The sequence below is a fragment of the Clarias gariepinus genome, chromosome 22 (genome assembly GCF_024256425.1).
Source record: "Clarias gariepinus isolate MV-2021 ecotype Netherlands chromosome 22, CGAR_prim_01v2, whole genome shotgun sequence".
Classification (NCBI taxonomy): domain Eukaryota; kingdom Metazoa; phylum Chordata; class Actinopteri; order Siluriformes; family Clariidae; genus Clarias; species Clarias gariepinus.
The window spans coordinates 25314498-25340217 of NC_071121.1; the positions used below are offsets into that span (position 1 = coordinate 25314498).

Consider the following 25720-nt stretch of genomic DNA (forward strand, 5'->3'; position numbering starts at 1 on the left):
TTTTGTTGTTCTGTCTTTCTTTTGTTTGTTTTGTATTTTTGTCTGTTAGTGTGTTTTTCTTTCTTGCGTTATGTCTTTTTTTCTTTCTTTTTTCTTTTTTTGTCAGGCTCGCTGTCTGTCTTTCAAAATGTCTCTCTCTCTCATTATGTACTTTCTTTCTTTCTTTCTTTCTTTCCTTTTTCCTTTCTTTCTTTCTTCTTTTTGTCAGTGTTTATCTTTCTAATTGTCTCTCTCATTATCTCCTTTCTTTCTTTCTTTCTTTCTTTTTTTCTTTCTTTCTTTTTTTTGTCAGGCCCTCTGTCTGTATTTCAAAATGTCTCTCTCATTATGTCATTTCTTTCCTTCTTTCTTTCTTTCTTTTTGTGCACCTTATTTTTAATATATGGTAAACATCTCTCTGCCTCTCTGTCTTTCTCTCTCCCAGCAGAAGGGTTGTCCTCGTCCCCGGTCCGCTCCGCGCTCGTCTCCGTGCAGTCTGAGTTCACTTCCTGTCAGCAGCTCCTTCAGGACGTGCGAGACAGAGCTCGGGTTTCGGAGCAGGCCGCGTCCTTGTCCTCCGATCTGAAGCTTCTGGACAAAGCTCTGCTGGACGCCGAGGCCTGGCACGACCGCACCGCGGGACATGACGCGGACGCTCAGCTCCTGGCTCTGCGCTCGCTTCGAGACGACTGCCAGGTAAGCGCGATGACCCGAGGGCAGCGCCGGGCCTGTGATCAGAAGTCAGGTTTATTACTATAATTCACACTGACTGTGAAGGGGGAGTGAATAGTATTAGACTCCTGGTGTAATTAGTAATAATAGCCGTGTACACGAGGTTATTTGTGAAGTTTCCCCGAAGCGCTGGTGCCGCGCCAGTTACCCTGCGCCCTGTTCAAACCCTGGCATTAGCTGTAATGGGGAACACAAATATCTGGATGGTGTTCAGAGAGGTTTTTCTTTTTCTTATTACAGAATAATGAGTCATCTGGCATCAGTCTGTCATGAGATTGCAGTGATTACAGTACAGTGATCTCAATTTCTCTGTATGTGTGTGTGTGTGTGTGTGCACGTGCTCCAGGCTCAGCTGGCAGGACTCCGCGGTCTGAGCGCTCAGCTTCAGGAGCTCCGTGTCCAGGCAGCGACTCTGGCCGCAGAACCCGGCGTCCCTCCAGACGTCCAGAGCAGCGTGAGCGGCCTGTCGACCCGATACGACTCGACACTTCGGCAGCTCGCAGCCCGCGAGCAGGAGATTAGCGCTGGTAAACTTTTATAAACGCAACATTATTATGATGATGATGATGATGATGATTATGAGGAGGAGGAGGGGGAGGGGGAGGATGCATGAATTCCAACATTTTTTATTATTTGCATTATTTGTTAAGGCGCAGTCATATAAGTACAAACGGAAGAACGATTCCCGGTTTTGTTTCCGATTCTTTGCGTACAACACACTGGCACGACTTTTTAACAACGTTCGGAAGTCTCGACTCCTGAGTAACCAAGTCGCCAAGCAGAATAAAAAAGGAGCGAGGAATCATTAGAGCGATTTATAAAGTGACTTAAGAATCAACTCCAGACTGTTGACACGGCAAAAATTTGATGTTGACACGGCCTTTTTAATGTTTCACGGCCGATTTACGTAGCCGCATTAGTGAAACAAACGAGTGGAAAGTGAGTAAAAGAAAGAAAGAAAGAAGGCGGACAAGAGCGTGAAGGGGAAATTGAGACGGAGGTCAAACATCTAACCAAAGGCTTTTTTTTTAAAACTAGCTTTGGGACGCATCTCCAGGCATTTAATATTTTCGTTTTCTTTATTTCAACAAGACTGCGTGAGAACGTGTCACGTCAGATTATACGATGCAGGCCTGGTCTCTGCGTTCTGCCGTACCGGGGGCGGAGCCACACGACAGGAACGTGATCATTGGAAAGTTTGTCAGGATGTTAGATACGATCGATGAGTGTGTTTGTGTGTGTGTGTGTGTGTGTGTGTTAGATCATTTAGTGAACTGTTCACCTGGATGCCGTAACACATCAAGTTTGTTTCTGTAGTTTCGATAAATAAGTTAAAATAAGTGTTAAGGGAAATGATTAATATTTATATGAACCTTTTATTAGAACTTTTTAAGATAAAAGTTCATAAGATTAAACAGTAATGCTATGAACTGTTAATCCTGCTGTTAATTTAAACTGTTACCTACAATTAAATGTAGTTACTTGAAGTGTTTTGTTGTTACAGTATCTGGTACACACACACACACACACACACACACACACACACACACACACACACACAAACGCTAATACTGACTTCCCCTCTCGGCCAAAACGCGTCACTGCACCAGCACTCATTTGTTTTCATTTGTTTTCTGACACACTGTCTCGTTTTTTTCTTGCTTTTGCTTTAATGTCTTCTTCTTCTTCTTCCTTTTTTTTCTGTCTCAGCTCTGAACAGACAGCAGCAGATCGAGAAAAGCTCTGAAGTTCAGGACAAATTCGAGGCCAGACTGTCGTCTCTCGCTGCTGATGTTGTAGACGTCCCGTCCACCGAGAAGGCTGTGGACAAAGCTCAGGTCTGAATTTGTAATTTATTGTAAATTATATAGTAACGAACGTAATTTATACTTTATCTCCCTGAAAAGTCTGAAACAAGTCTTTTACTGCCATCTGTTCTGATGTAAACACTCGCTAAAAGAAAAAAATTATAAATAAATGGGAAAAAATATCTATATATATTTTTTCCATTTTTTTTGTTTAAGTTTTTTGTTTATATATAATTATTAATTATGAATAATAAATATAATTATTAATAATTTTTTTTATTAATAATAATAAATATAATTAATAAAAAAGATCTAAAATCCTTCCATAATTGTTTAATAAATGTTTCCGTATAGAAAAACTAATAACCATAAACACACAAGTTATACACACTTTTATATCAAAACAATTAGCCCATTAAAATGGGTACGGGCTAATTCAATACGAACAGATCTGAATAGACAATGTGTATACTCATAATTAATATAGTAATAATCATCATGTTCTGACCAATCAGCTTCAAGAATTTAAGATCATATTTAAATAACGCTAATTATAATATTAAGCGTTCTGCAAAGGCAGGCGTTGACGCTGACGAGTGTCAGATCAGAGCCCTTAATTAAATTATTCTGTATAATTTGGGAATTTCTTTGCACGTAATCTAAAAGAGCACTCCAGAGGCGCTAAACGTCCTAAACGCTTTATAGCGTTAATCTTGTGGCTGCGTTCCGATGTGTAACTAGCGACGAGGCAAACAGGACGACTCTGCTTTTTCCTTTTTTGTCACGCTCAGCTTTTAGCAAAACCACCTGGTGTAATGATGCTCCAGGACTGCAGGTGGCGCTGTTAACATTTTTTCACAGCTAAATGAGGAAATTTGTTATATAAACTGTATTTTGAGCTTTTATTTAATAAGAGTCAAGTAGCTTTCAGGAGCTGATTGAAGAGTTGAAGCATTGAAGCATTGAATTAGTTGAAGCATTGCATTGTGGGTAGTAAAACTTTTTTAAAACATAGCGTTGTTTATATTTGACGTCTTATTGCTTTATTCGTTCGCGCTCTGCAGGCTCTGTGTGCAGAGATCGAGCAGCAGCAGCAGGCTGGATCAGAACCGCAGGAGCTCCAGCGTTGGACTCAGCTTTCCGTCAAAGCCGCGGATCAGCTCGGCATGCTGCGGTGCATTCTGGGTAGCATGAAGGAGGCACAGGTTGGTCTTTTCTTATATTTCATCTATTTGTTTGTCTTGTCTAAGTCAAGGTTTTGTCTAGCCCATAATCACAAGCTCTCGGTGTGAAAGTCTCTTCTTTTTTATCATAGTATCTTTTTTAAATAAATAAAACATTTTAATGATCTTTAAGTTTCGGAGGTTTTGTTACGGCAGTGTATTTTTTGCGCGCAGGTTCGGAGTGAGGAGGTGAGCCGATGGCTGGACGCCGTACAGGAGCTGCTGTCGGACGACTCCGGCTCCCCTGACCACGCCGACAAACTACAGGAAGAGATTAACCAGTGCAAGGTCAGAGGTCAAACTCTTCAGAATTAATACTTTTAAGTTTGTGTTTGTCTTAAATTAAGAAGATAAAATGGTGATGCATGTTAAAATAATGAGATGATAAATCAACAAGCCAACCGCCTAACTCGCAATAACGTTTAATAAAAGAATGTCTTGACTCAAAATAATAAATATTATATGAAATCTTATGCATAATTTTTTTTATGAGGCAACTTATTATAGTTATTTGGGTAACAACATAAATAACAAGATAGAGTAATAACTTACATTTTTTAAGTGAGATATCCAAATATTTTAAGAATAAAATAACAAAAAATTGCGTAAAAGAGAGACAAGATATAGACAGAATAAGTCCTAAAACAATGAGATAATTTATAATAATGTTTTTTAAATAATTAAAAGAACACAATCGCAGAATAAAAATTTCTTAAAAGAAAGAGAACTCCAAGTATCTTAAAATAACAATACAGTTCAACAAATCTTTTAAAAATAGACAATTGAGAATAAGAAGATAAGAAGCCAAGGTAAAACAATCTTTATAAGAAACAAAAATGAGGTGATTCAAATTATTATCATAAAAGGATGAGATGTCAAATTTTAATATTTCAAACTTATGAAAATAATGTAAGTTAAAGGCACAAGATTATTCAAAATAACATCCTGAAAGAACAATTTAACGTAAATATTATGAAATAATAAGAATGTGTCAGCAAAACAAAATAACATAAGGGGATGAGTTAAATCAAAATAAAAGAATTCTGAAAAAAATCAGATGACTCAAAATTAATTATCGTATTGACATGACTTAAAATTTAATGATGTATTAACAATGAAATTCAATTAAACAACAACTTTAAAAAGAGGTGACTCAAAATAAAATAATTATTAAAAGAAGAGATTTAAGAATTATTAAATGATGAGATAGTGTATCTTTAAAAAAGATAAAAATGCAAATCATAAATAACAAGATAACTCGAAGTAACCACATCCTTAAAAAAAAACAAAAAGATAACCCAAAATCTCCTGAAAGAACCAAGTAACACAAAAATAACAAAATATCACAGAACAAAGACAAGTTTTACAAAAATACCAACAAAAAAAACTTAAGATAAAAAAAACGTTAAACCTAACTTAAAAGAACAAGAACTTGTAATAACACATCTTCAAAGAATGAGAGAATTCAAAATAATGTGTTAAAAGTAGAAAATAACATCAAAGAACTATGTGTTGTAAAACAACAAAAGTAAAAAAAAAAAAATTAAAATATCTTAAAACAAAAGTTTAAGAAAAAGGTTATTAACTTGGACTTATAAGATATTAAGTAATAATCAAGTAATCAGTAAATATTATTACTAAAAATATGTTTCATGGATTCCGTGAAGTTGATTAAAGTAAATCTTTTACCTCGGTGTAATTTCTGGTCATGTGACTTCTCGCTCCTGAACGGCATTTTATTTCCATTTTGCATCGTTTAAACTTGTTCTTCTGTCCTGTTGATCAGGAGTATGTGGGAGAGATGGAGTCGGTGGAGGCGACTCTCAAACAGATGGCCGTGAACGTAACAGCCGTGCAGCAGAGCGCAGTACCGGGCCTGGCCACATGGGGGCAGAAGGAGCTTGACGAGAAACAGAGACAGTGGGATGCTCTGAGCAAACAGGTGAGGAAGGAGAGACGCGGGAGTCCTACACATCACATTTAAGTAGCGTCTTTGTGTGCAAGCTAATGTGTGTGTGTGTGTGTGTGTTGTGCAGTTACAGCAGCGTCAGGAGCGCGTGGCCGAGAGTCAGGAGAAAGTGTTGAACCTGAGGAAGGACTTGGTGGAGATGCGAGAGTGGATGTCTCAGGTGGACGAGGAGTTCCTCATGAGGGACTTCGAGTACAAGAGTCCTGAGGAGCTGGAGGAGGCGCTGCAGGAGATGAAGGTGCGCAGCGTTCTAACACAATTTAACATCAGGACAGGGACCGGTGCGAGCGCGTGGACACGGGACACGCGGGGACTTTGACCGTCTGTGTGGCGATCGAAGTTCATGTTACTAACATGTTTTAAAAATAAACAAAGCGTCGATGTACATTCATTTTTTTTTTAAAGTTTTTGTAGCATCGCACACTGTATTTGTGCTTTATGTGTGTGTGTGTGTGTGTGTGTGTGTGTGTGTTTAAGAGAGCCAAAGAGGACGTGCTACAGAAAGAAGTACGGGTGAAGATTCTGAAGGACAGCATTAAGGTGTTGACGAGTAAAGCGCCCCCTGGTGGTCAGGATCTGAACAGAGAGTTAGCCGAGGTGCTGCAGAACTACAACAAACTGTGTGACCGCTTTAAGAGCAAGTGCCACACGCTGGAGGTAACACACACACACACACACACACACACACACACACACACACACACACACAAAAAATATGTCAATGGTGTAGTTTAATAATTTATACAGAGTTTAGGTTTAAAACACTTTGATGTAGGAGATGTGTATAGTGTAATAAGACATTTATAACACACACACACACACTGTGCTGTGGTCTAGAAGGTGTGTATAGTGTAATAAGAGATTTATAACACACACACACACACACACTCTCTCTGTGGTCTAGGAGGTGTGGTCGTGCTGGATGGAGCTGCTGCAGTATCTGGACCTGGAGTCGGGCTGGTTGAGCTCTTTAGAGGAGACGCTGCAGGACACTGAGACGCTCCCGGAGAACTCCGACTCCACCAGTCAGGCTCTGGAGGTACGCTGACCTCAGCACCGCTCCCACTGTAACACTACACCACTGGGAGTGTTGTTCATCCCTCTCTCTCACACACACACACACACTTCCTCATTCTTTGTCTCTCTTCATCTTTACCACTGTCTCCATCTCTCTCTCGCGCTCTCTCTTATTTTCTCTCTGTCTCTTTATTCATCTCTGTATCTTGCTCTCTTTCCGTCTCTCTGTGTCTTTGTCTTTGTTTCTCTCTCTGTCTTTCTCTCTTTGTCTCTCTCTGACTCTCTGTCTCTTTATCTCTTTCTCTCTTTCTCTGTCTCTTTGTCTTTCTCTCTCTCTTTCGCTCTCTGACTGTCTCTTCATCTCTTTCTCTGTCTCTCTCGCTCTCTCTTATTCTCTCTCTGTCTCTTTATTCATCTCTGTATCTTGCTCTCTCTCCGTCTCGGTGTCTTTGTCTTTGTTTCTCTCTTTGTCTTTGTCTCTCTCACTCTGTTTCTTTATCTATCTCCCTATCTTACTCTCTCTCTCTCTCGCTCTCACACTCTCTGTGTCTCTGTCTCTCTCTGTCTGTCTCTCTCACACTCTGTGTCTGTCTTTCTCACACTCTGTGTCTCTGTCTCTCTCTGTCTGTCTTTCTTTCTCTCACACTCCCTCTGTCTGTCTCTCTCTCGCTCTCACACTCTCTGTGTCTCTGACTCTCTGTCTCTTAATCTCTTTCTCTCTTTGTCTTAATCTCTGTCTGTCTCTCTTTTTCTGTCTTTGTTTTTCTCTCTCTCTTTCGCTCTCTGACTGTGTCTCTTTCTCTCTTTCTCTGTCTCTCTCTGTTTCTGTCTCTTTGTCTTTGTCTCTCTCTTTGACTTTGTCTCTCTCTCTCTGTCTCTTTTTTTTCTCTCTGGCTCTCTTTGTCTCTCTCTTTGTCTCTTTGTCCCTCTCTGAGTCTCTCTCACTCTGTTTCTTTATCTATCTCCCTATCTTTCTCTCTCTCTCTCTCTCTCGCTCTCACACTCTGTGTCTCTGTCTCTCTCTCTGTCTGTCTCTCTCTCCCACACTCTCTGTCTCTGTCTCTCTCTGTCTGTCTTTCTCTCTCTCACATTCTCTCTGTCTGTCTCTTTCTCGCTCTCACAATCTCTGTGTCTCTGTCTCTCTCTGACTTTCTCTCTTTATCTCTTTCTCTTTTTGTCTTAATCTCTGTCTGTCTTTCTTTCTCTGTCTTTGTCTTTCTCTCTCTCTCTTTCGCTCTCTGACTGTGTCTCTTTCTCTCTTTCTCTGTCTCTCTCTGTTTCTCTGTCTCTTTGTCTCTCTCTTTGTCTTTGTCTCTCTCTCTGTCTCTTTTTCTTTCTCTCTGACTCTCTTTGTCTCTCTCTTTGTCCCTCTCTGTGTCTCTCTCACTCTGTTTCTTTATCTATCTCCCTATCTTACTCTCTCTCTCTCTCGCTCTCACACTCTCTGTGTCTCTGTCTCTCTCTGTCTGTCTCTCTCACACTCTCTGTGTCTCTGTCTCTCTCTGTCTGTCTCTCTCACACTCTCTGTGTCTCTGTCTCTCTCTGTCTGTCTCTCTCACACTCTCTGTGTCTGTCTTTCTCACACTCTGTGTCTCTGTCTCTCTCTGTCTGTCTTTCTTTCTCTCACATTCTCTGTCTGTCTCTCTCTCGCTCTCACACTCTCTGTGTCTCTGTCTCTTTCGCTCTCACACTCTCTGTGTCTCTGTCTCTCACTGTTTGTCTCTCAGTCTCTGGAGTCAGTTCTTCGTCACCCGGGTGATAACAGGACTCAGATCCGGGAGCTGAGCCAGACTTTGATTGATGGTGGGATTCTGGACGACCTCATCACTGAGAAACTGGACAACTTTAACTCTCGCTATGACGACCTCAACCAGCAGGTGTGTGTGTGTGTATGTGTGTGTGTTTAGTTTACTGAACAATTTCTAATATGTTTAATGACATAAACCACTTTTATCAAACGTTGCTCATCATATTGTGTTATTGTGTGTGTGTGTGTGTGTGTGTGTGCAGGTGCTGGAGCGTCAGACGGCTCTGGAGCAGCACTTGGGTACGCTGAAGGAGAACGAGACGGCGTTAAACACACTTCAGGACTTGCTCACTCAGCTCGATCAGACGCTCACGTCCTACCTCACCGACCGCATAGACGCCTTTCAGATACCACAGGAAGCTCAGGTACAAACACACACACACACACACACTCTCTCTCACACGCTATCCACTTCATTTTAGATCTCACCTGTGTTTTTATTGTCTCCCAGGGGATCCAGGCTGACATCACGGCTCTCGAGGCGTCTCTGGAGGACCTGCGCAGGAGGAACGTGGGGAACGCTCCCGCTCCTGCCTCTGACGGGAAAACCTCGCGAGGGGGGACCATGCTGGATCATCTGCAGGTCAGGGATGTTAGCGGTAGCACTTTAGCAGTCAAAGACTGGATTTTGTTTATTATTTATTTGTGCACTGGGTCACTTCCAGAACGTGACCTTTCACTCGGGATAAAAGATTCCTCACGTGAACCTTAATATAAGCCGATTAGTTTTAGAGTCGATTTGTTCCAATTGTGCTTCAAGCTGTTGAAAGTTGTTACAAAGCACCGGAACTGGAGACTCCTTCCATAATTGCTAAGTAAACAGAATTCATAGATACACTATATTGCCAAAAGTGTTCACTCCCCCTATCACGGTAGAAGCAATTTTCTACCTCGATAACGATATATATCACAATATAGCAATAAAGCATCTGAAAATGCATAAATATAAATTTAAACACAAAGAAACTGTTTTACATAACGTCATTTTATTTAAACCGCATTTTTTACGTTTGCCATATTCGTTTGAATGCTTGGATTTCAGATGATAGAAAAGGTTTGACGTGTTTCCACCACTTGTTAAAACAGTGCACTTGCAAATCACCTTCATCTCATTCGTATCACTTTTCTTATACCCAAACCAATTCCACAACACAGACGATGCACATTTTTTCTTTACAATCTCCTCATTGTTGGTTTTGTCACATGTAAGCAAACTCACTGCTGCTGCACCGTCTTCTTCCATTGTCGAAGTGTATGTGAAGCCAAAAACATCAAAAGTGGGACGAAACCGTGGCGCCTGATTGATCCAAATATCTGCGTGGCCCAGTGGACAGCGCAGCGCGACTATCTGGATAGCGCAGAAATGATCTGGTTTATTCGCGCAGCCCGGTGGATCGCGCAGCGTGGACCAACTTGAGCAGCGCCGCTCGAATCACAAACCTGCGCGACCCACTGTTTTTTATTTAAAAACAATTTATTTCAAATGTCAGGACTGTTTAATATTGTTTCCGCCTTGCCATGCCTGGTTTGTACGTGCGCATCCCAACGGGGTAAAATGTATTTTGTTGGTCCGGTCTATTTCTACCGTGATATTTCCTCGCTACTAAATATTCCTCTATAAATATTTTTTTTTTGTCCCACAATTTTTTCCCTAATTTTAGTGTTATCCAATTCCTCCCTGTCACTAGGGGGCGCTCCACATTAAGGCTACTACTACCACTCAGTCGGGAGGGCCGAAGACTATCACGTGTTTCCTTTTGAACCACGGGACGCCAGCCGACCGCATCTTTTCGAACTGCTCACTCACATACCGTTGGGGGCGGAGTAACACACTCGGAGGACTCCTCCTCCTTTAACTCCTTCCGCTTCCGTGAGCTCACAGACGCCCCTGATTGGCTGTAAAGCCGTGATTAATGTGGGAGCACGAAGTACCCCTCATTCCGCCCCTCTGAGAAAGCTCGGCCAATCAGCTCCCTCTAGACCTCCGGCTGCGAGAGGCTACAGCATCACCCGGGAATCGGACCGGCGATCTCCAGACGATAGGGCGAGCGCTTTACCACTGTTATAGGTGCAAAGGGGGCGGGGTCCAACATCATCTTAAACCCTATAGATTAGGAATTAGCTGTTATTCATATAAGTTCAGCGAATACTTTTGGAAAGGTCGTGTATGTGTGTATGAAGAGGAAAAAAGCTTGACGCAGAGCACTTGGGGTTCAAGGACCTCATTGAAAGGTCCAGCAGTGGCAGCCTGGTGGCATCAGGGCTCAAACCTCCTGATCAGCAGTACAACACGTTAACCACCGAGCCACCCCGCTCATGTGGTGCACAAGAGTTCTGGAAAGTCAATCTCTTTGTTCCAACCAATCGGTTTGTTTTTCTTTTGGTGGGTGGGTTTGGCTTGGTGGGTTTCCTTCAGATACTCCGATTTCCTTCCAAAGTCCAAAGACCTGCATAATTGGCGTTCCCGAACTTCCTGTAGTGTATGAGTGCCCTGTGATGGATTGGCGCTGCGTACAGGATCTGCCCTTAAAGTCTCCTGGGGCAGGCTCCAGGCCTAAAGATGGAATGAATGAATGAACAGAATCCTGTTGAAGCAGGGTTCCTTAAAGAATTCATAATGAATTACTGTGTGTGTGTGTGTGCAGAGGAAATTCCGGGAGATCAACACGAAATTCCAGCTTTTCCAGAAACCGGCCAACTTCGAGCAGCGCATGCTGGACTGCAAGAGAATCTTAGAGAACGCCCGCGCAGAGCTTCACGTCCTCGACCTCACGGATACACAGCCGGAGCAGATTCAAACACACCTCGCCGGCTGCATGGTGAGCGTCTTCACACACACACACACACACACACACACACACACACACACACACACACACACATCAAATCAGTCTATGTCAGACCAAATCAGTCAGACCGGAAATGTCTCCATTTCCGGTCACTGATTTACATTTTCATTTTTTCATGATGTATATGTGTGTGTGTGTGTGTGTGTGTGTGTGTGTGTGTGTGTAGAAGCTGTACAAGATGCTGAGTGAGGTGAAGCTGGAGGTGGAGACAGTGATAAAAACGGGCCGACAGATTGTCCAGAAACAACAGACTGAGAATCCCAAGAGCATGGACGAACAGCTCACTGCGCTAAAGTTACTCTACAACGATCTGGGAGCACAGGTACACACACACACACACACACACACACACACTTTGCTCCATGAAGATTAGAAAGCTGATGTACTGATGACTGAACTCAGTATTAATGCTGTGTGTGTGTGTGTGTGTGTGTGTGGTAGGTGACGGAAGGGAAACAGGAGCTGGAGAAAGCTCTGTCTCTGTCACAGAGACTGCAAAAGGACAGCGCCGCCCTGCAGGACTGGATCACAACCACACACACACAGCTGGAGAAGAAGATCAACACGGGAGACATGCCGGCTGACATCGATGCCGAGATTGCCTGGGCCAACGTGAGTGTGTGTGTATGTGAGGGATTCTGTAGGTGTCGTCCTATGGTCGTCAGTGTGTTTTACTTGTGTGTGTGTGTTGTGCAGGGTCTGCTTAAGGAGAGTGACTGTAAGAAGGCAGATCTGGGGAAGGTGACTGAAAACAGCGCCGCCCTGCAGGCCATAGTCGATGGCAGCGAGGCTCAGCTTGAGGACCAGCTGTTCGTCCTGAATGAGGGATGGCAACAAGTGCGGACGCTTACGGAGGACTGGCTCAGCGCTGTACTGGTGTGTGTGTGTGTGTGGTGTGTGTATGTGAACTGAAGATTGTATCTGTTTGATAACGTTTTCCCCGTTCTTTGATCACGTGCCAAACCCCACCCACTCCGTAGCAATGGCAACGGCGGAACAAACAATAAACAAACATTCGCCTGACAGACAAAACGCAGGACGTTACAGATGCATTTTGTTTCAACAGCGCGGCCGATAGGAAGCAAGGAGGCGGGGCTGTCGTCTCTTTCATTGGCTAAAAAAACAAAACATCATTATCTTATTATCAAGTAACCGTGAAGTTTGGGACAAATTGGGCCAAAAATGTTGTGTTTCTTGTGCGAGAGAAGACGTGTGATGTTATGTTGAGGTGTTAAGTTCTGATCCAAACTGCTGTCTTTTTTGGGTTGATTTTTTTAAGGGGGTGAAGTTAGAGTGAGAACCTTATTTATGTCAATTGGAAAAAAAAATCTATTTTTGTGTCGAGTCCTGAACAAATTGCCGTAACTTCAAAGCGATTCACGTTTTCCATTTTTGACATTTTGAAAGATCTCGATCTGCTTTTTCATGCAGTTTAACCTGATAACGGCGTCTCCACGGCGTCTCCACGGCGTCTCCACTCTGATTCTGAGTTCTGATTCCTTTTGATGAATGAGTTCTGAGGTTGGATTTGCACGGGTTAATTTTTATCATTGAACTGTTAAATGTGATGCGTCTTGTGTTTTATAACAATTGAGCTTTGTCCAAGTGAAAAATCTTTCCTGGACATTTTTTTATAGAAAAGGTTGCCTGGAAGAACAGATATTCTTTGGAAAACCCACATGGTTTAATCCCTTCAGAATTAAGTAATACAAGTGCTCCATCATTCCTGAGGAAGGAGGGGATTCGGCCTCTCCATCCGTACCATCCACGTGAAGTTTTGAGCTAATGTTGTTATAATAATAATAATAATAATAATATAATTTAAAAGACTAATAATAATAGGGATTTTCAGCTCTCATTAATAATTCAGCTGCCTTGTGGAATTATAATGGTGGTAATTTCTGTGTTTTATTGTTTGCTATTGTTAGCTACATTGGCACCTCTAACTTAAAAATTTTATTTTAGTTTATTTGTTATACTTCAAAACATATTCTTAGTATACAATATAAAAAAATTAATGCGTTTTTAGAACTGTGACCTTAAATGCCTACTTTCTGTAAGCTGTTAAGGTCTTAACGACCATTCCACAGGTGCATGTTAATTAATTGATTATGGTTATTTGAACATGCATGGAAAACATTGTTTAAACCCTTTACAATAAAGATCTGCAAAGTTATTTGCATTGTTACAACATTATTGTTGAAATACACAGTCCTGAAAAAGGGACGTTTCTTTTTTTTGCTGAGTTTAGTTGGATTGGATTTTCACTATTGACGACTAATGGATTATCGCCTTTTTTGTATATCATTGTGCGATTGTTGCTATGTTGTCTCCAAGGGCCTCGTTGTCATGGTAACAATGTAGCACGGGTACCTGAATATGAGGTTTATATAAGGAAAAAAAAAAGAACAGACAATCTGTTGGCAAAGTTTTAGATTGAAGTGTGTGTGTGTGTGTTTTGCAGAATCATCAGCGAGAGGTGGAGATGTTTGACGAGAACCTGGCTCACATCAGCACCTGGCTCTATCAGACCGAGATCCGTCTGGACGAGACGGAGAAACTTCCCCCGGCCGAGAGGGAGAGAGTGGTGAAGGTGACACACACACACACACACACACACACACACACACACGCTAGACACTCCTCTGAGACGTAACATCGCTGAAAGTGTATTTTTTTCGTGTCTAAATTTGTCTGTCCATCCGCAGGCTGTGCTGAATGAACTGGAGGCGATGAGCGCGAGGGTGGACGGCGCCCGTGACCAGGCCGTGGTCCTGATGACCGGCAGAGGGCCGGCGTGCAGGGACGTGGTGGAGCCCAAACTGGAAGACCTGAACCGCAACTTCCACAAGGTGGCGCAGCACATCAGAACCGCTCAGGTAGGTGGTCTCGCGAGATCCGGTCGAGGTTGTTTTCAATCCAGGCTCCGGTGCGCTCCAGTTCAGCGCCTGTTCTCGTACGCTGTTTGCAGGGAGAGGAGGCGGTGAGGGAGTCGGGTGCTCCAACGTCCTCGTCTGAGCTGAAGGAGTTCGAGACGGAGTTACAGGCGACGCTTGGCGCACTGGAGCAGCAGGAGTCCGCGCACACGCCTGATGAGGACAAGGTACATGCAGTTTAACCTCACCTTGTAACAAGAGACACTTTTGACGAATAGGTCAATTAGGGAACACTCCATGGCTCAGCAAATCAGTCTGAATTTTGCATAAATTTGCATACAAGAAGGGGATTGGCTCCCGGGTTTTATGATGTAATAACTGCAGTATTGCATATTATTACTGATTAAATTATAACTGTACTGTACAAATACATGATGGTTATACACTGTGGATGTTTATAAGGTGAATCCACATCATCACTGAGATGTGTGTGTGTGTGTGTGTGTGTTAGCTGGATGAAGAGAAAGCTCGTGTTGAGGAGGTCTTAAGGAAAGGAGAAGAGCTGATTCAATCTGCTTCAAATGACAAGAGAGATGAGCTACGCCTAAAACTGCAGCTTCTACACACTCGCTACAGGGTATACACACACACACACACACATACACACACACAGGGAAGAAATGATACACCTTAACCTTAGACAGACAGAATCAGCCCTGACATGACTGCGGTCTGAGCGTGGTGTAGTCCAGACCTCACTCTTTTCCCCCCGTCCTCTGTCTCAGGAGCTCCACATCATCCGGACCCGGCGAGTCGGAGAGGTTTGTCGAGACTCCGCCCCCTCCTCGACCCCCCACGCCTGTCAGGAAGAGCAGCGCGTGTCTCTCTCGCCGTCCTCCTTCCTCCTGGACGTCAACAAGGTTCTGCTGGCCATGGCCGACAACGAGCTCCTCCTCAACTCGTCAGAGCTCAGCGGCGGCCTGTTTGAGGATTTCTCCAGCCAGGAGGACACGCTCAGGGTAACCAACCTTCAACCACCAACTTATTATTGATGATTATTTATGTGTTTATGATTAACGGATCCTGATTTCTGTTATGTGTTCTGCGTCAGGCGTTTTGTTTGTTTAGGACCTTTTGACTATTTAGAATTTTATTATGTTATCATTGTGTGGATTGGTTGTAGGTTTAAAGCGGCAGTATGTAACCTTGATCACCTTCTGGATCGACAGGGCACAACTTTAAGTAATCCCTAAGCATGTTCGCCAAACCCTGATGATCAACGTGTATAGAAATCCACATTTTAAAGCAGCAGTTTGCGAAAATAATCTCGTTTATTTATTTATTTTTTTCAAACATCCAAATTTAAGAAATTGTGATCCAGTAAAAAAAAAACAAACAAAAAAAAAAAAAACAACATTATTAAACAACATTACTCTTAAAATGAAACATGACAACCGGTTGCAATTATCGCGTGCCAAATAAACGAGTGTTATGTATTTATTTTTTTACTTATTATTATAATGTTACTTCTAGGTTTATTCTTAGGAAGAAAAAATTACAAATAACTAAATAACTATCGTATTAAAATTCACCATCTATTTGAATTTGAACTGAACGACATAAAAAAACAAACAAACAAATAAACGAAATTAATGCTGTTATATGCATTCTTCTTATTTCATTCTTACGAAGAAAAAATTACAAACAGCAGCTTTAAAATGCACACATTTGTTTACTAATTTGAACTGAATGGATAAATACAAATACGTAATCAAGATTTTTTTGTTGTTGTTGTAGACTGTTATACACTGGTATAAGAAAAAAAACTACATACTGCAGCTTTAAACTTTAGCCACCACGTCTGCAAGTAAAACAAATGGCGTTATGAATAATTAAATCATCTCAGAATTCCTTAATTATTATTTTTAAGGCTGAATGAGATCTGAAGCTAGCGACAAACGCACGTCATGTCATATCGTCTCGACTGTTCTTCTCCCCGTCTGTGTGTAGAACATAAAGGAGAGTCTGGAGCGAGTCGGCGAGCAGGTAACGGTGTTAAACGAGCATCAGCCTGACGTGATCCAGCACGCCTCCAGGCAGGAAGTGGTGCAGATAGGCGACGCGCTGACGCAGCTGAACGCCGAGTGGGACCGCGTGAACCGCATGTACGGCCAGCGCAAAGGGTGAGGCCACGTTCACGTACACTGTCACTGAAACTGGACACTCCTTTCATGCAAATTTAATATACAGATTTTGACCTGTTCATTTTGAAGATTAGCATAAAGATCTTTATATTTAATATTCAGTCATGAGACTTGAGCTACTTTAGGAGGCGGAGCCTAGCGATTATCGGCATTCTTCTTGTCCGAAAAAATCACTGCCGGTTCCTGTGTGACATTATTGATGTAAGATAAAGATATGTACCTGTCTCACGCCATTGGTCCAAGGAGTTAAAATGTAGAATGAGAAGGTGGACTGATGAAGCTCCGCCTCTCCCATTAGCGACATCGTCAGAGAACGGAGGATGAAATTTGCGGACACGTATTACACATCACGTATTACACCCGCCTCCGCCACGTGTCGCCATGACACAAACGACACAAGGCCGGCCCTGCGTCATGTGACATCGCACCTTCACAAACGATCTAAACGCCATCTGCCTTGGGTTGGCACGGAAACCGCTGCCACAAACCGAACCCAGTGGAGCTCGTCTGGATTTAACGGTCTAAAAGAAGAGAAACATTTTAATATTTTGCCGAATTAATAGCGAAGAGACTAAAAAAGAAAGAAAGCAAGAAAAAAGTCTCTCTGAAAGTTCATCGAGTTTCCACTTCTCGTCCTGGTCACATGACTACTCTTGCGCTTCATCTTCATTCTTCAAAACACGAGCCTAAGTGCTTCTGTTTCATTAATTTTCCGCGCTCTGCGTGGCCTGAAATTTTTAAACGAAACAGGGTCGCCGGATATCACGGATAATAACATGCAAATGAGCGTAATGGTGCAGTCCGGGAAAAAACCCGCATCTGTTAAACGCATTAAGAGTATTAATCCTGGTTTATCTGACATCTCGAGGCTTGTTCTGCTTCTAACTGAAACGATGTGAATTGTGGAGGCTGCTGACCCGTGAGTGTGTGGGCGATCCGAATAAGACAAGTGTGTGTGTGTGTGTGTGTGTAGATCTTTCGATCGTGCCATTGAGGAATGGAGGCAGTTTCACTGCGACATGAACGACCTGTCTCAGTGGCTGTGCGACACCGAAAAGGCTCTGGCGGATGAAACCGGACCTGAGGGAGACCCGGAGCGTGCCCGCGCTCAACAAGAGGTCAGTACAAAGGGTCGAGGGTCAAAACAGGAATCAGAGCGCTTGAAAATTGAGTACATTTAGGTTATTCCCTTCTTCCTGCCCAAAAACAAAAAATAAAGCAGAGTTCTACTATGATGTAATGCCTACATGGCCCCAAAGAGAAAGACTCACATCTGTAACACTCTGTTTACTAGCTGAGGAATTGGGAACCCAGGAACTACAAAATAGTCTCAGATGACCAGTGTGTGTGTTTTGGCGTGTGTTTATTGTGTTCAGGAGCTGGAGGAAGGCCTGACGAGTCACGAGGCCATGCTGGCTGACCTCGTGCAGTCGGGAGATCACATCATCACACAGCTGACGTCTCCGGACGGCCCTCTGCTCCAGGACAAGCTGGACAACCTCACAAAGCGTTGTGCGATCGTACACACGCGAGTGACCGAGCGCCGCCGCAGGTACGGGGAACACCCACAGCAACGCGGTAGACGAGATAGCTCGTGTTAATTTGAGCCTCGTGTTGGTTCTGTCAGCCACTCGCGCTGTTAGTATGAAGTCGTGATGGGGATTTATTTGTATTCTGACTTCCTGTTGGAGGTCACAGCGTGCATTGTAATGCACTAAAATTGAATCAGGGTTTGAATAATGGAAATAGAAACAATGGTGCATTAATAAAGCAGTTCTTATATGTTTGTTTCTGTATGTGTGTGTGTTTAGGCTAATGACCAGCGACCCCTCTGTGTTAGAAGTGCTAAGGCGCAGTGCTGATTTGGAGCACTGGCTGGAACAGACCGAGGCCGCTGCTTTGACGCTGCCTGCGACTGCCGCTGACCAAAACCTGCGAGAGCTGAAGGTGAGACATCGTAAGGCCTCGTGGCACCGGTACCACCTTTACAACTGGTTGTTTAAGGTCCAGTTACACAACATTCTGTTTTCCCAAGCTGACTAAATGACAACTATAATCCGAATCGAGCCCCGCTTCAGCTGACTAATTATGTCCTGATGCTTGTCTGATGAGTTTTTTTCAGCTAAAAGAGTGATTCAAAGGTTATGATTAGGATCGGATAAATCGAGTATAGAGGATCTGCAACAGAAGCAGAAGATCAAAAATCTTGAGCTGCTGAACTACAGTTTCTGGCAGTCTCAATTCAGACCCTTGGGAACGCGGTGTGCCAGTTCGGAGAACAGAATGGTAGACAGATTGTTCGCGCTACTGTATATGTAACACGAGGAAAGAAAGCTCTGCTGGAAGAGTCGGGAGATTATAGTTTACGCACTTTAGCTCACTCTCACTTAGTCACTATAGCACTTATCATGTACAGGGTTGAGGGAGGCCTGGAGTCGGGGCGCAAGGCCAGATACGTCCACACTCACTTATACACCCTACAAGTAATTTGGGAATTAGTCCTGTCTGCTTGTCTTTAAAATGTGGGAGAAAACCAGAACATGCCATGACCCTAAGGCGGGACTCAAACCCTCGACCCTGGAGCTTTGAGGTCACAGTATTAACCACCACAACACCGACCACCTGCTGCCTGTTGTAACTCAGCTGCGTTTTTTCCCAGAGGTGCCATTAGATAATTAATGCACTGTTCTTCAGGAGGATATTTTCCCCTCGGGTCCTTATTTTTACTCACCATCTTTAACCTACTTTCTGTATATCAACATCTGTCATACATCCTTCATCATTATCTCTCTCTCTCTCGTTCAGGCTCTGACGGAGGAGATGGATTTGCAGAACGACAATTTGACCTGGCTAAACCGTAACGGTTCCCAGATCCTCGCCAGCTCCAACCTGAAGTCTCACGAGAGAGAAGCGCACGCTTCCAAACTCCGGCAGATCAACATGACCTGGAGCAAAGTAATCCCCTGCTCGCATGCTCACGACACTAACCACATACTCTTGTGTAAGTGGAATAAAACACTTTCTTGTGTTGTTTCTCGTGTTTTTTTCTGTCTGAAGGTGACGCAGGAGTTATTAGAGAAGGTCAGGGAGGTGGAGGCCAGGCTGCAGTTCCAGGACAGGATGAACCACTTGAGTGACTGGGTCCATCTTACCCAGCAGCCCCTGAGCGGACGCACCGAGCTGTCAGTCACCGAAGCACAGGTGAGTTATGATGCCCTTCAGAACCCACAGAGTCTCTGGACGTTTAAAATTACCCAGAGCAAGTGAGACGGACTCCGTAAACAAGGTCTTCTTACTTTCAAACTAAAGTTTTCTTTTTGTTGGTCTTTTCCTTCCTTTTTGTTTCTCCTACTTTTTTGTTATCTTTCCTTTACTTGCATGCTTTGTCATTTTGCTACTTCCCCTAAATCATCTTCTTCTCCTTCTTTGGGTTCTTTGGAATTTTTGTCTCTTTTTTGGCACCTCGCCTTTTTTATTCTGATTCTTCTTTCCATTTGCTTTGTTTTCTGACTTTTTTTGTTCTTTCTGGCTTTTTTCCTCCTCTTTGTTTTATTCCTTTTTTGTGTTGATCTTTTTTGTACCTTTTTTGCTTTATCTTTTTTCTTTTCCCCCTGCTTCTATCTTCTTTTTTCTTTCTCCTTTTTCCTTTTTTTCTCATTGGTCTCTTTAAAAGCTTAACGGTTAGTTAGGGATAAAATAAAAAAAGTATTCAGTCAACAAGGGATGTATTCAGTCAACAAGGCTATTAACCCTGGTTGTTCGTCTCATCCTGAAGGCTCTGGAGTCGGCTGTGAGGGAGCGAAGAAGAGAGCTGGACGACCTGCTCACGCGTTCCACCGAGCTACATCGGACACAGCAGCTGCTCCCTCAGGAAAAGGTATGGTTTCTCATTCTTTTGTGTACTTTATCTCCAGTAAAAAATAATGATATTTAGAAGTAATTTGAAGGAATTTCCTACGGTGTCCCTCAAGGCCCAAGGAAGTACTGGCTCGAGTCATTGAGTTATCGCTATTGCTAGCCGTGTTGTGAAACGGCCACGAAACAAGTCTGTTAAGTCAAACTAGTACAGTTACAGTTTCAAATGTAATTGTTGCAAAGCTATTACATGAATTCAATCAACACCTGCTGACCAATCAGAGTCGTGCAAGTAGGAAACTAAATGATTTGGGGAAACAAAAAGAAGGGCCACAGTACAGAGCCTTGAGGAACTCCTGTATTTTATTAATGGACATATGGATATAAAACAAAGTTTTAGAGAGAGATAAGATAGTAGACATGAGAAAATGTCATTAATGTGTGTGTGTGTGTGTGTGTGTGTTGACAGGGTAAAATGGAGAAGCTAGCAGCAGACTGGAAAGTTCTTGAGCTCACACTGAAAGACAGGACACAAGTGGCTCAGTCACCGTGGACGCACCAGATCTCCCAGCAGCCGCTGTCTCCAGGTTAGAGACTGACCACTGACACACGCGCACACACACACACGTAAACATAACCATACTCACAAACGCGTACACACACACATACAGACATGCACAGACATGAACATATTCACACAAACATGCATATACAATAACATATTCACACACAGGGACAAAGACGCATACACACACACACACACACACACAAAGACAAACACTCGCATGTACTTACACACACCACACACACAAATATTCATATATACATACAAATAAACATGCACACAAATGTGTGCATACACTCTCTCTCACGCACACACACACGCGCGCATACAAACACAGTCTGAACTGGTTTATAAAGACTCAGTCTGTGTGTGTGTGTGCGTGTATAGTGTGTGTGGAGGTTCAGAGGTCAGTGTTACTGGGCGAGGCTCCTCTCAGCGCAGTGTGTGTGAGCGATCGGGCCACAGAACTGGCCGACTGGCTGCAGCTCATCCAGCAGATGCTCAAATCCAGCATCGTTACCGTGGGAGACACCGAGGAGATCCGCACCACCATCAGCCGCCTCGAGGTGTGTGTGTGTGTGTGTGTATATACATAATTGCAAGTTTTTTCAGTCACACTTTTATTAAGGACAGATAAGGTGTGCAACTGGGTCCGAACATATATATATATGTGTGTGTGTGTGTGTGTGTGTGTAGGTGACTAAAGGTGATCTGGAGCAGAGGCATCCTCAGCTGGAGGAGATTTTCACTCAGGCTCAGAACATCAAGAACAAAACGTCCGACCTGGACGTGCGCACCTCCATCACAGAGAAACGTGCGTGTGCTTCTCTTTCCCGTTTGCCTCGTCGTCTCCTCTCCACGTCTCCTCTTCTCTTCTTCTCTTTTCTGCACCTCGCTACATTTTACTTAATGTCGCTTCTTATTTTTTACCTCTTATACTTTACCCTTTTTTTTCTTCTTTATAATACTTTTTTGTGCTGCTGCCTTGTTTCTTTTTTTGCTTCTTTTATCTACTTCAGCTTTTTTACTTACTTTTTTCTTTATTCTCTGTCTTAGTTTCTCCTCTTCTTCTTTCTCATCTTTTTGCTTTTCTTCTTCTCCTATTCGTTCTTTTTCTTCCCTGTTCATCTTTCTCATTTGTTCATTCTTCTTCCTTTGCGGTGTCTTTTATTTTATCTCAGTATTGGCTTCTTCTTGTTTTCTTTTCTTATTCTTCGTTCCTTTTTTTCTTGTTCTTCTTTCTTAATCTGTTTTTGATCTTCTTTAATCTTAGTTCTCGCTCACTTTCTTTCTCTCCTACTTTCTTTATCTGTGTCTTATTTGTGTTCTTTGTATCTTTTTTGCATCTTGCTGCTTCTTTACTTCTTTTGTTTCTTTTTATTTTTTTTCCTTCACTTTTGTACTTGTGTTGCTTCCCACGTTTGGTTTTTCATCTCATGAATCGTCATGGCGACGTATGTTAACTTTATTTTTGCCTAAATCTCATTTTAATGAAACAAAGAAACTTTTGAACTCTCCCTTCTTTTCCGAAGTAGTTAAATTTTTTTTCAGAACATTCTATTCAGAAGTCTACTGTATTTATTTGTTAAAGCACAGACAGATAATACATGAACTGACGTTTTTCCCCGTTTGCGCTCGGTTCCGTTTCCAGTGGAGAAAGTGCGCAGCCAATGGGACGGCACGCAGCACGGCGTGGAGGCGCGGCTCTTGCAGCTGGATCACATGACCGCGCACAGCGAGCAGTGGCGGGACCAGTGGGCACGTGTGAAGGCCCTGATCGGTCACAACGAGGCGCGCTTGCACAACCTGCTTCAGACGAGCCGAGAGCCGCTCACCAAGCAGATCGGCGACAACAAGGTGAGAGAGACGGCCAACTCCATCCAGTATTAAGCCACACCCACAGATGTTAACGCGGGCTGCTAGAGAATCCGTGTTTTATCACTACATCGTCCGGCTGGACGCTCTGTGCATCGAACACACGTTTTTAATGTAATGCTCGCAGTGCCGTGATTATCCTGTAGGAGGAGCTCCAGCTCCAGTGATTTCCCCAGGCTTGGCCGCGCTGTCTGGCTTTATGTTGATCAGATAGTCGTTTAATGGCTGTAAAAGGATCAGAGTGTTTTAGCGTCGTTTCACAGATCATGTTGCACTTCATCTGGAACGCACTCCAGGCCTCATGCTCTCAAAGCACGTCCTGATCACTTCTTTCTTTCCGACGTGGAATCAATACTTTTTTCCCCCATTTACTTATTAAGCGCAGAGGAACAGAATGTTTTTCTCTTTCTCCCCTTCTGTCTCCGTCTCTGTCTCTCCCCCTCCTCTCTCTCTCTCTCTCTCGTGTCAAGGCCTTCCTGCAGGACCTGAGCCGAGAGCACGCGACCGTGGCGGCGTTTAACGAGCTCTGCGGTCAGCTGCTGCAGGATTACGCCACCGATGACACACGCAGGGTCAAAGAGGTGATGGACAAAACCATCGTTTCCTGGAACACCATCAATAACAGGTATACACACACACACACACTCTGACATCATACATGACATCAAACACTTCAGACACATCCCGAGCACAGCATGGTAATAAAAATAATCATAATTCAGCATGAGAGCTGTCTCACACACACACACACACACACACACACACACACACATGCAATCAGAGCACATAATGGGATGTCCCTGATAACACAGATCACACACTTCCTCTTCTTTCCTTCCTTCCTGTCTTGTCCTTTCCCTTATTTTGTCTCATTTTACTTTCCTAAACTATCACTTCCACTTTCCTTCTTTTCCTTTCACTTCATTTCCCTTTTGTTCTTCTCCTTTCTTTTTACTTTCCTTACCTTTTACCTTCTCTTCTTTCCCATTCCTTTCTATGAGATCGTCCCTTCCTTTCTTTTTCTTTCTTCCCTTTCCTTCCTCGTTTTCCTTCAATTTCTTTCACTTTTTCATCTCTTTTCCCATCCTGTCCTCTTTCTTCCTTTACCTTTTTTCTTTTATTTTCCTTCCTTTCATTCCACTTTCTTCCCTTCGCCTTCTCCTTTTCCCCTTTTTTCCACTTCTTTTTCTTCTCCTTCCTTATATTTCCTTTCCCTTATTTTATCTTCCTTTTCTTACATTGTTTTTTTCATTTCATTTCTCTGCCATCCCCTGCTTCTCATTAAACTCTCCTTAAAGTTAACTTTCCCTTCTTTGCTTTTGCTCTGTTCCACTTCTCTTCCATTTTCAATTCTTTCCTATGACATCTTCCATTCCCTTATTTTTTCCTCTTCCCTTTCTTTTCCTTTCCTTTTTTTCTTTCATTTCATTTCTTCTCTTCCAATTGATTCTCTTTTATTTTCTTCACTTCCTTCTTTTTGTTCCTCAGCTTACTTCCATTTCCTTCTTTTCCTTTGTCTTTCTTCAGTTTCTCAGCCTTTTGCTTTTCTTACTTCATTTTAACTTTTTCTCACCGTTACCTCGACCTTCAATTCCCATTGCTTTCTTTTCCTTCACTTCCATTTCTCCTCCTTTCTTTCCCTTCAGAGGTGTAACAGGTCTTGTCTTTGAATCCGTGTCGCTCGCTACAGGGATTGAAATCACGTAATTTCTGACTTCCCGAACATTTCGACAGCCGAGGATTCCATCCTGCTCTGAGACAAATAAACGTTAATGAACAGAAGGATGAATAGCTGTGCATGTGTGTGTGTGTGTGTGTGTGTGTGTGTGTGTGTGTCTCTGTGTTAACTGTGTCGTGTCGTGTCGTGTGCTCTCAGGGCGTCAGATCGTCAGGCGGTTCTCGACTCAGAGCTGAAGAACCTGCAGGTGTCCCTCAGGGAGCTCGAGGGCTTCCTCAAATGGCTACAGGAGGCGGAGACAACCGTCAACGTCTTGGCCGACGCCTCCCAGAGGGAGGAGCTGTCTCAGGACTCCGCCCACATCCGAGAGCTGAAGGGGCAACTAGACGTAAGTGGCGTGTTTGTGGTGTCGCTCTGACACAAGCCGCATGCGTGATCAGTAGCGTTAGCTGCTGTCGAGACAAGACGATTTATGTTGTTGAGATGTCTGGATGTGTTGCGTGTGAAAATCTGTGTGTGTGTGTGTGTGTGTGTGGTTTTAATTTATCCAAGCTGTCTCCTGGCATGAAGCGGTTACATGTTGATGTAATGAGGTTGTGCTCGAGGCTGATGTGCCTGAGCGATCTGACGTGTTCTCTGCATATTAAAGTCTGGATATTATTAGAAGTGTGTGTGTGTGTGTGTGTGTGTGTGTGTGTAGATACCCGGGCACACCCTTTATTCTGGTATCACCCTGTCGCCTCTCATTTGTATATGCTTCAAGCTAACTTGGTTGTGTGTGCACGATTAAAGTAAGAATTGTGTGCGCGCGCGCGTGTGTGTGTGCGTGCGTGTGTGTGTGTTAGAAGGATTTGAGATGTATTTTACTTTAAGATTTTTTTTCCCCCCAGACATACTGTATATGCTGGAATATTATGGGATGGAAAATTCCCCCGAAGTTTCTTTAGTGCTAAACGAACATTCGCGTGAACAGATTTCTAGAGCGAGCAGATGGATGAGCAGCTTGCGCGCTGACCTGCTATCGCCGTAGCTTCGGGATCCGTCCGCTTCCTTACGGAGCCAAATGTTTAGGGGTCGGAGTCGCGGTGAGATCAAATGCTCGGCCTGGAGAGCTGCAGCGTGACTCCGGCGATTCGCAGTACTTTAAATTCCGCGCGTGGTTTATTTGCTTCCCGATTCAGCTCGGCGCTTAATGACCGGGCCCGCGGGGAAGGCGTTGAGTAAAGTGTACTGGAGTGGGAAGAAGATTCAAATCACCAGGAATTCATTTTAACACCCCCCAG

General features: G+C 43.3%; 1 protein-coding gene across 8 annotated transcripts in view; it reads left to right on the forward strand.

Annotated features, from left to right (window-relative positions):
• The window catches only part of LOC128510467 (utrophin-like), a 210171-nt gene that overhangs the window by 56811 nt on the left and 127640 nt on the right, over nt 1-25720 (forward strand). For 6 of the 8 annotated variants that reach the window (XM_053482764.1, XM_053482771.1, XM_053482770.1 and 3 more), the window contains 34 exons: nt 425-675; nt 1058-1238; nt 2422-2549; nt 3584-3724; nt 3917-4030; nt 5529-5684; nt 5779-5949; nt 6189-6368; nt 6616-6750; nt 8456-8605; nt 8739-8900; nt 8987-9118; nt 11181-11354; nt 11551-11706; nt 11826-11996; nt 12081-12260; nt 13849-13977; nt 14093-14263; nt 14356-14487; nt 14772-14897; nt 15046-15279; nt 16271-16443; nt 17438-17582; nt 17841-18016; nt 18276-18411; nt 19270-19419; nt 19522-19665; nt 20240-20341; nt 20789-20906; nt 21272-21450; nt 21581-21698; nt 22536-22741; nt 23230-23384; nt 24636-24825. In XM_053482764.1, the coding sequence (XP_053338739.1) occupies nt 425-675; nt 1058-1238; nt 2422-2549; nt 3584-3724; nt 3917-4030; nt 5529-5684; nt 5779-5949; nt 6189-6368; nt 6616-6750; nt 8456-8605; nt 8739-8900; nt 8987-9118; nt 11181-11354; nt 11551-11706; nt 11826-11996; nt 12081-12260; nt 13849-13977; nt 14093-14263; nt 14356-14487; nt 14772-14897; nt 15046-15279; nt 16271-16443; nt 17438-17582; nt 17841-18016; nt 18276-18411; nt 19270-19419; nt 19522-19665; nt 20240-20341; nt 20789-20906; nt 21272-21450; nt 21581-21698; nt 22536-22741; nt 23230-23384; nt 24636-24825 (5366 nt within the window). The remainder of the gene's footprint in view (nt 1-424; nt 676-1057; nt 1239-2421; nt 2550-3583; nt 3725-3916; nt 4031-5528; nt 5685-5778; nt 5950-6188; nt 6369-6615; nt 6751-8455; nt 8606-8738; nt 8901-8986; nt 9119-11180; nt 11355-11550; nt 11707-11825; nt 11997-12080; nt 12261-13848; nt 13978-14092; nt 14264-14355; nt 14488-14771; nt 14898-15045; nt 15280-16270; nt 16444-17437; nt 17583-17840; nt 18017-18275; nt 18412-19269; nt 19420-19521; nt 19666-20239; nt 20342-20788; nt 20907-21271; nt 21451-21580; nt 21699-22535; nt 22742-23229; nt 23385-24635; nt 24826-25720) is intronic. The other 2 variants (XM_053482765.1, XM_053482767.1) reach the window with 1 other exon arrangement.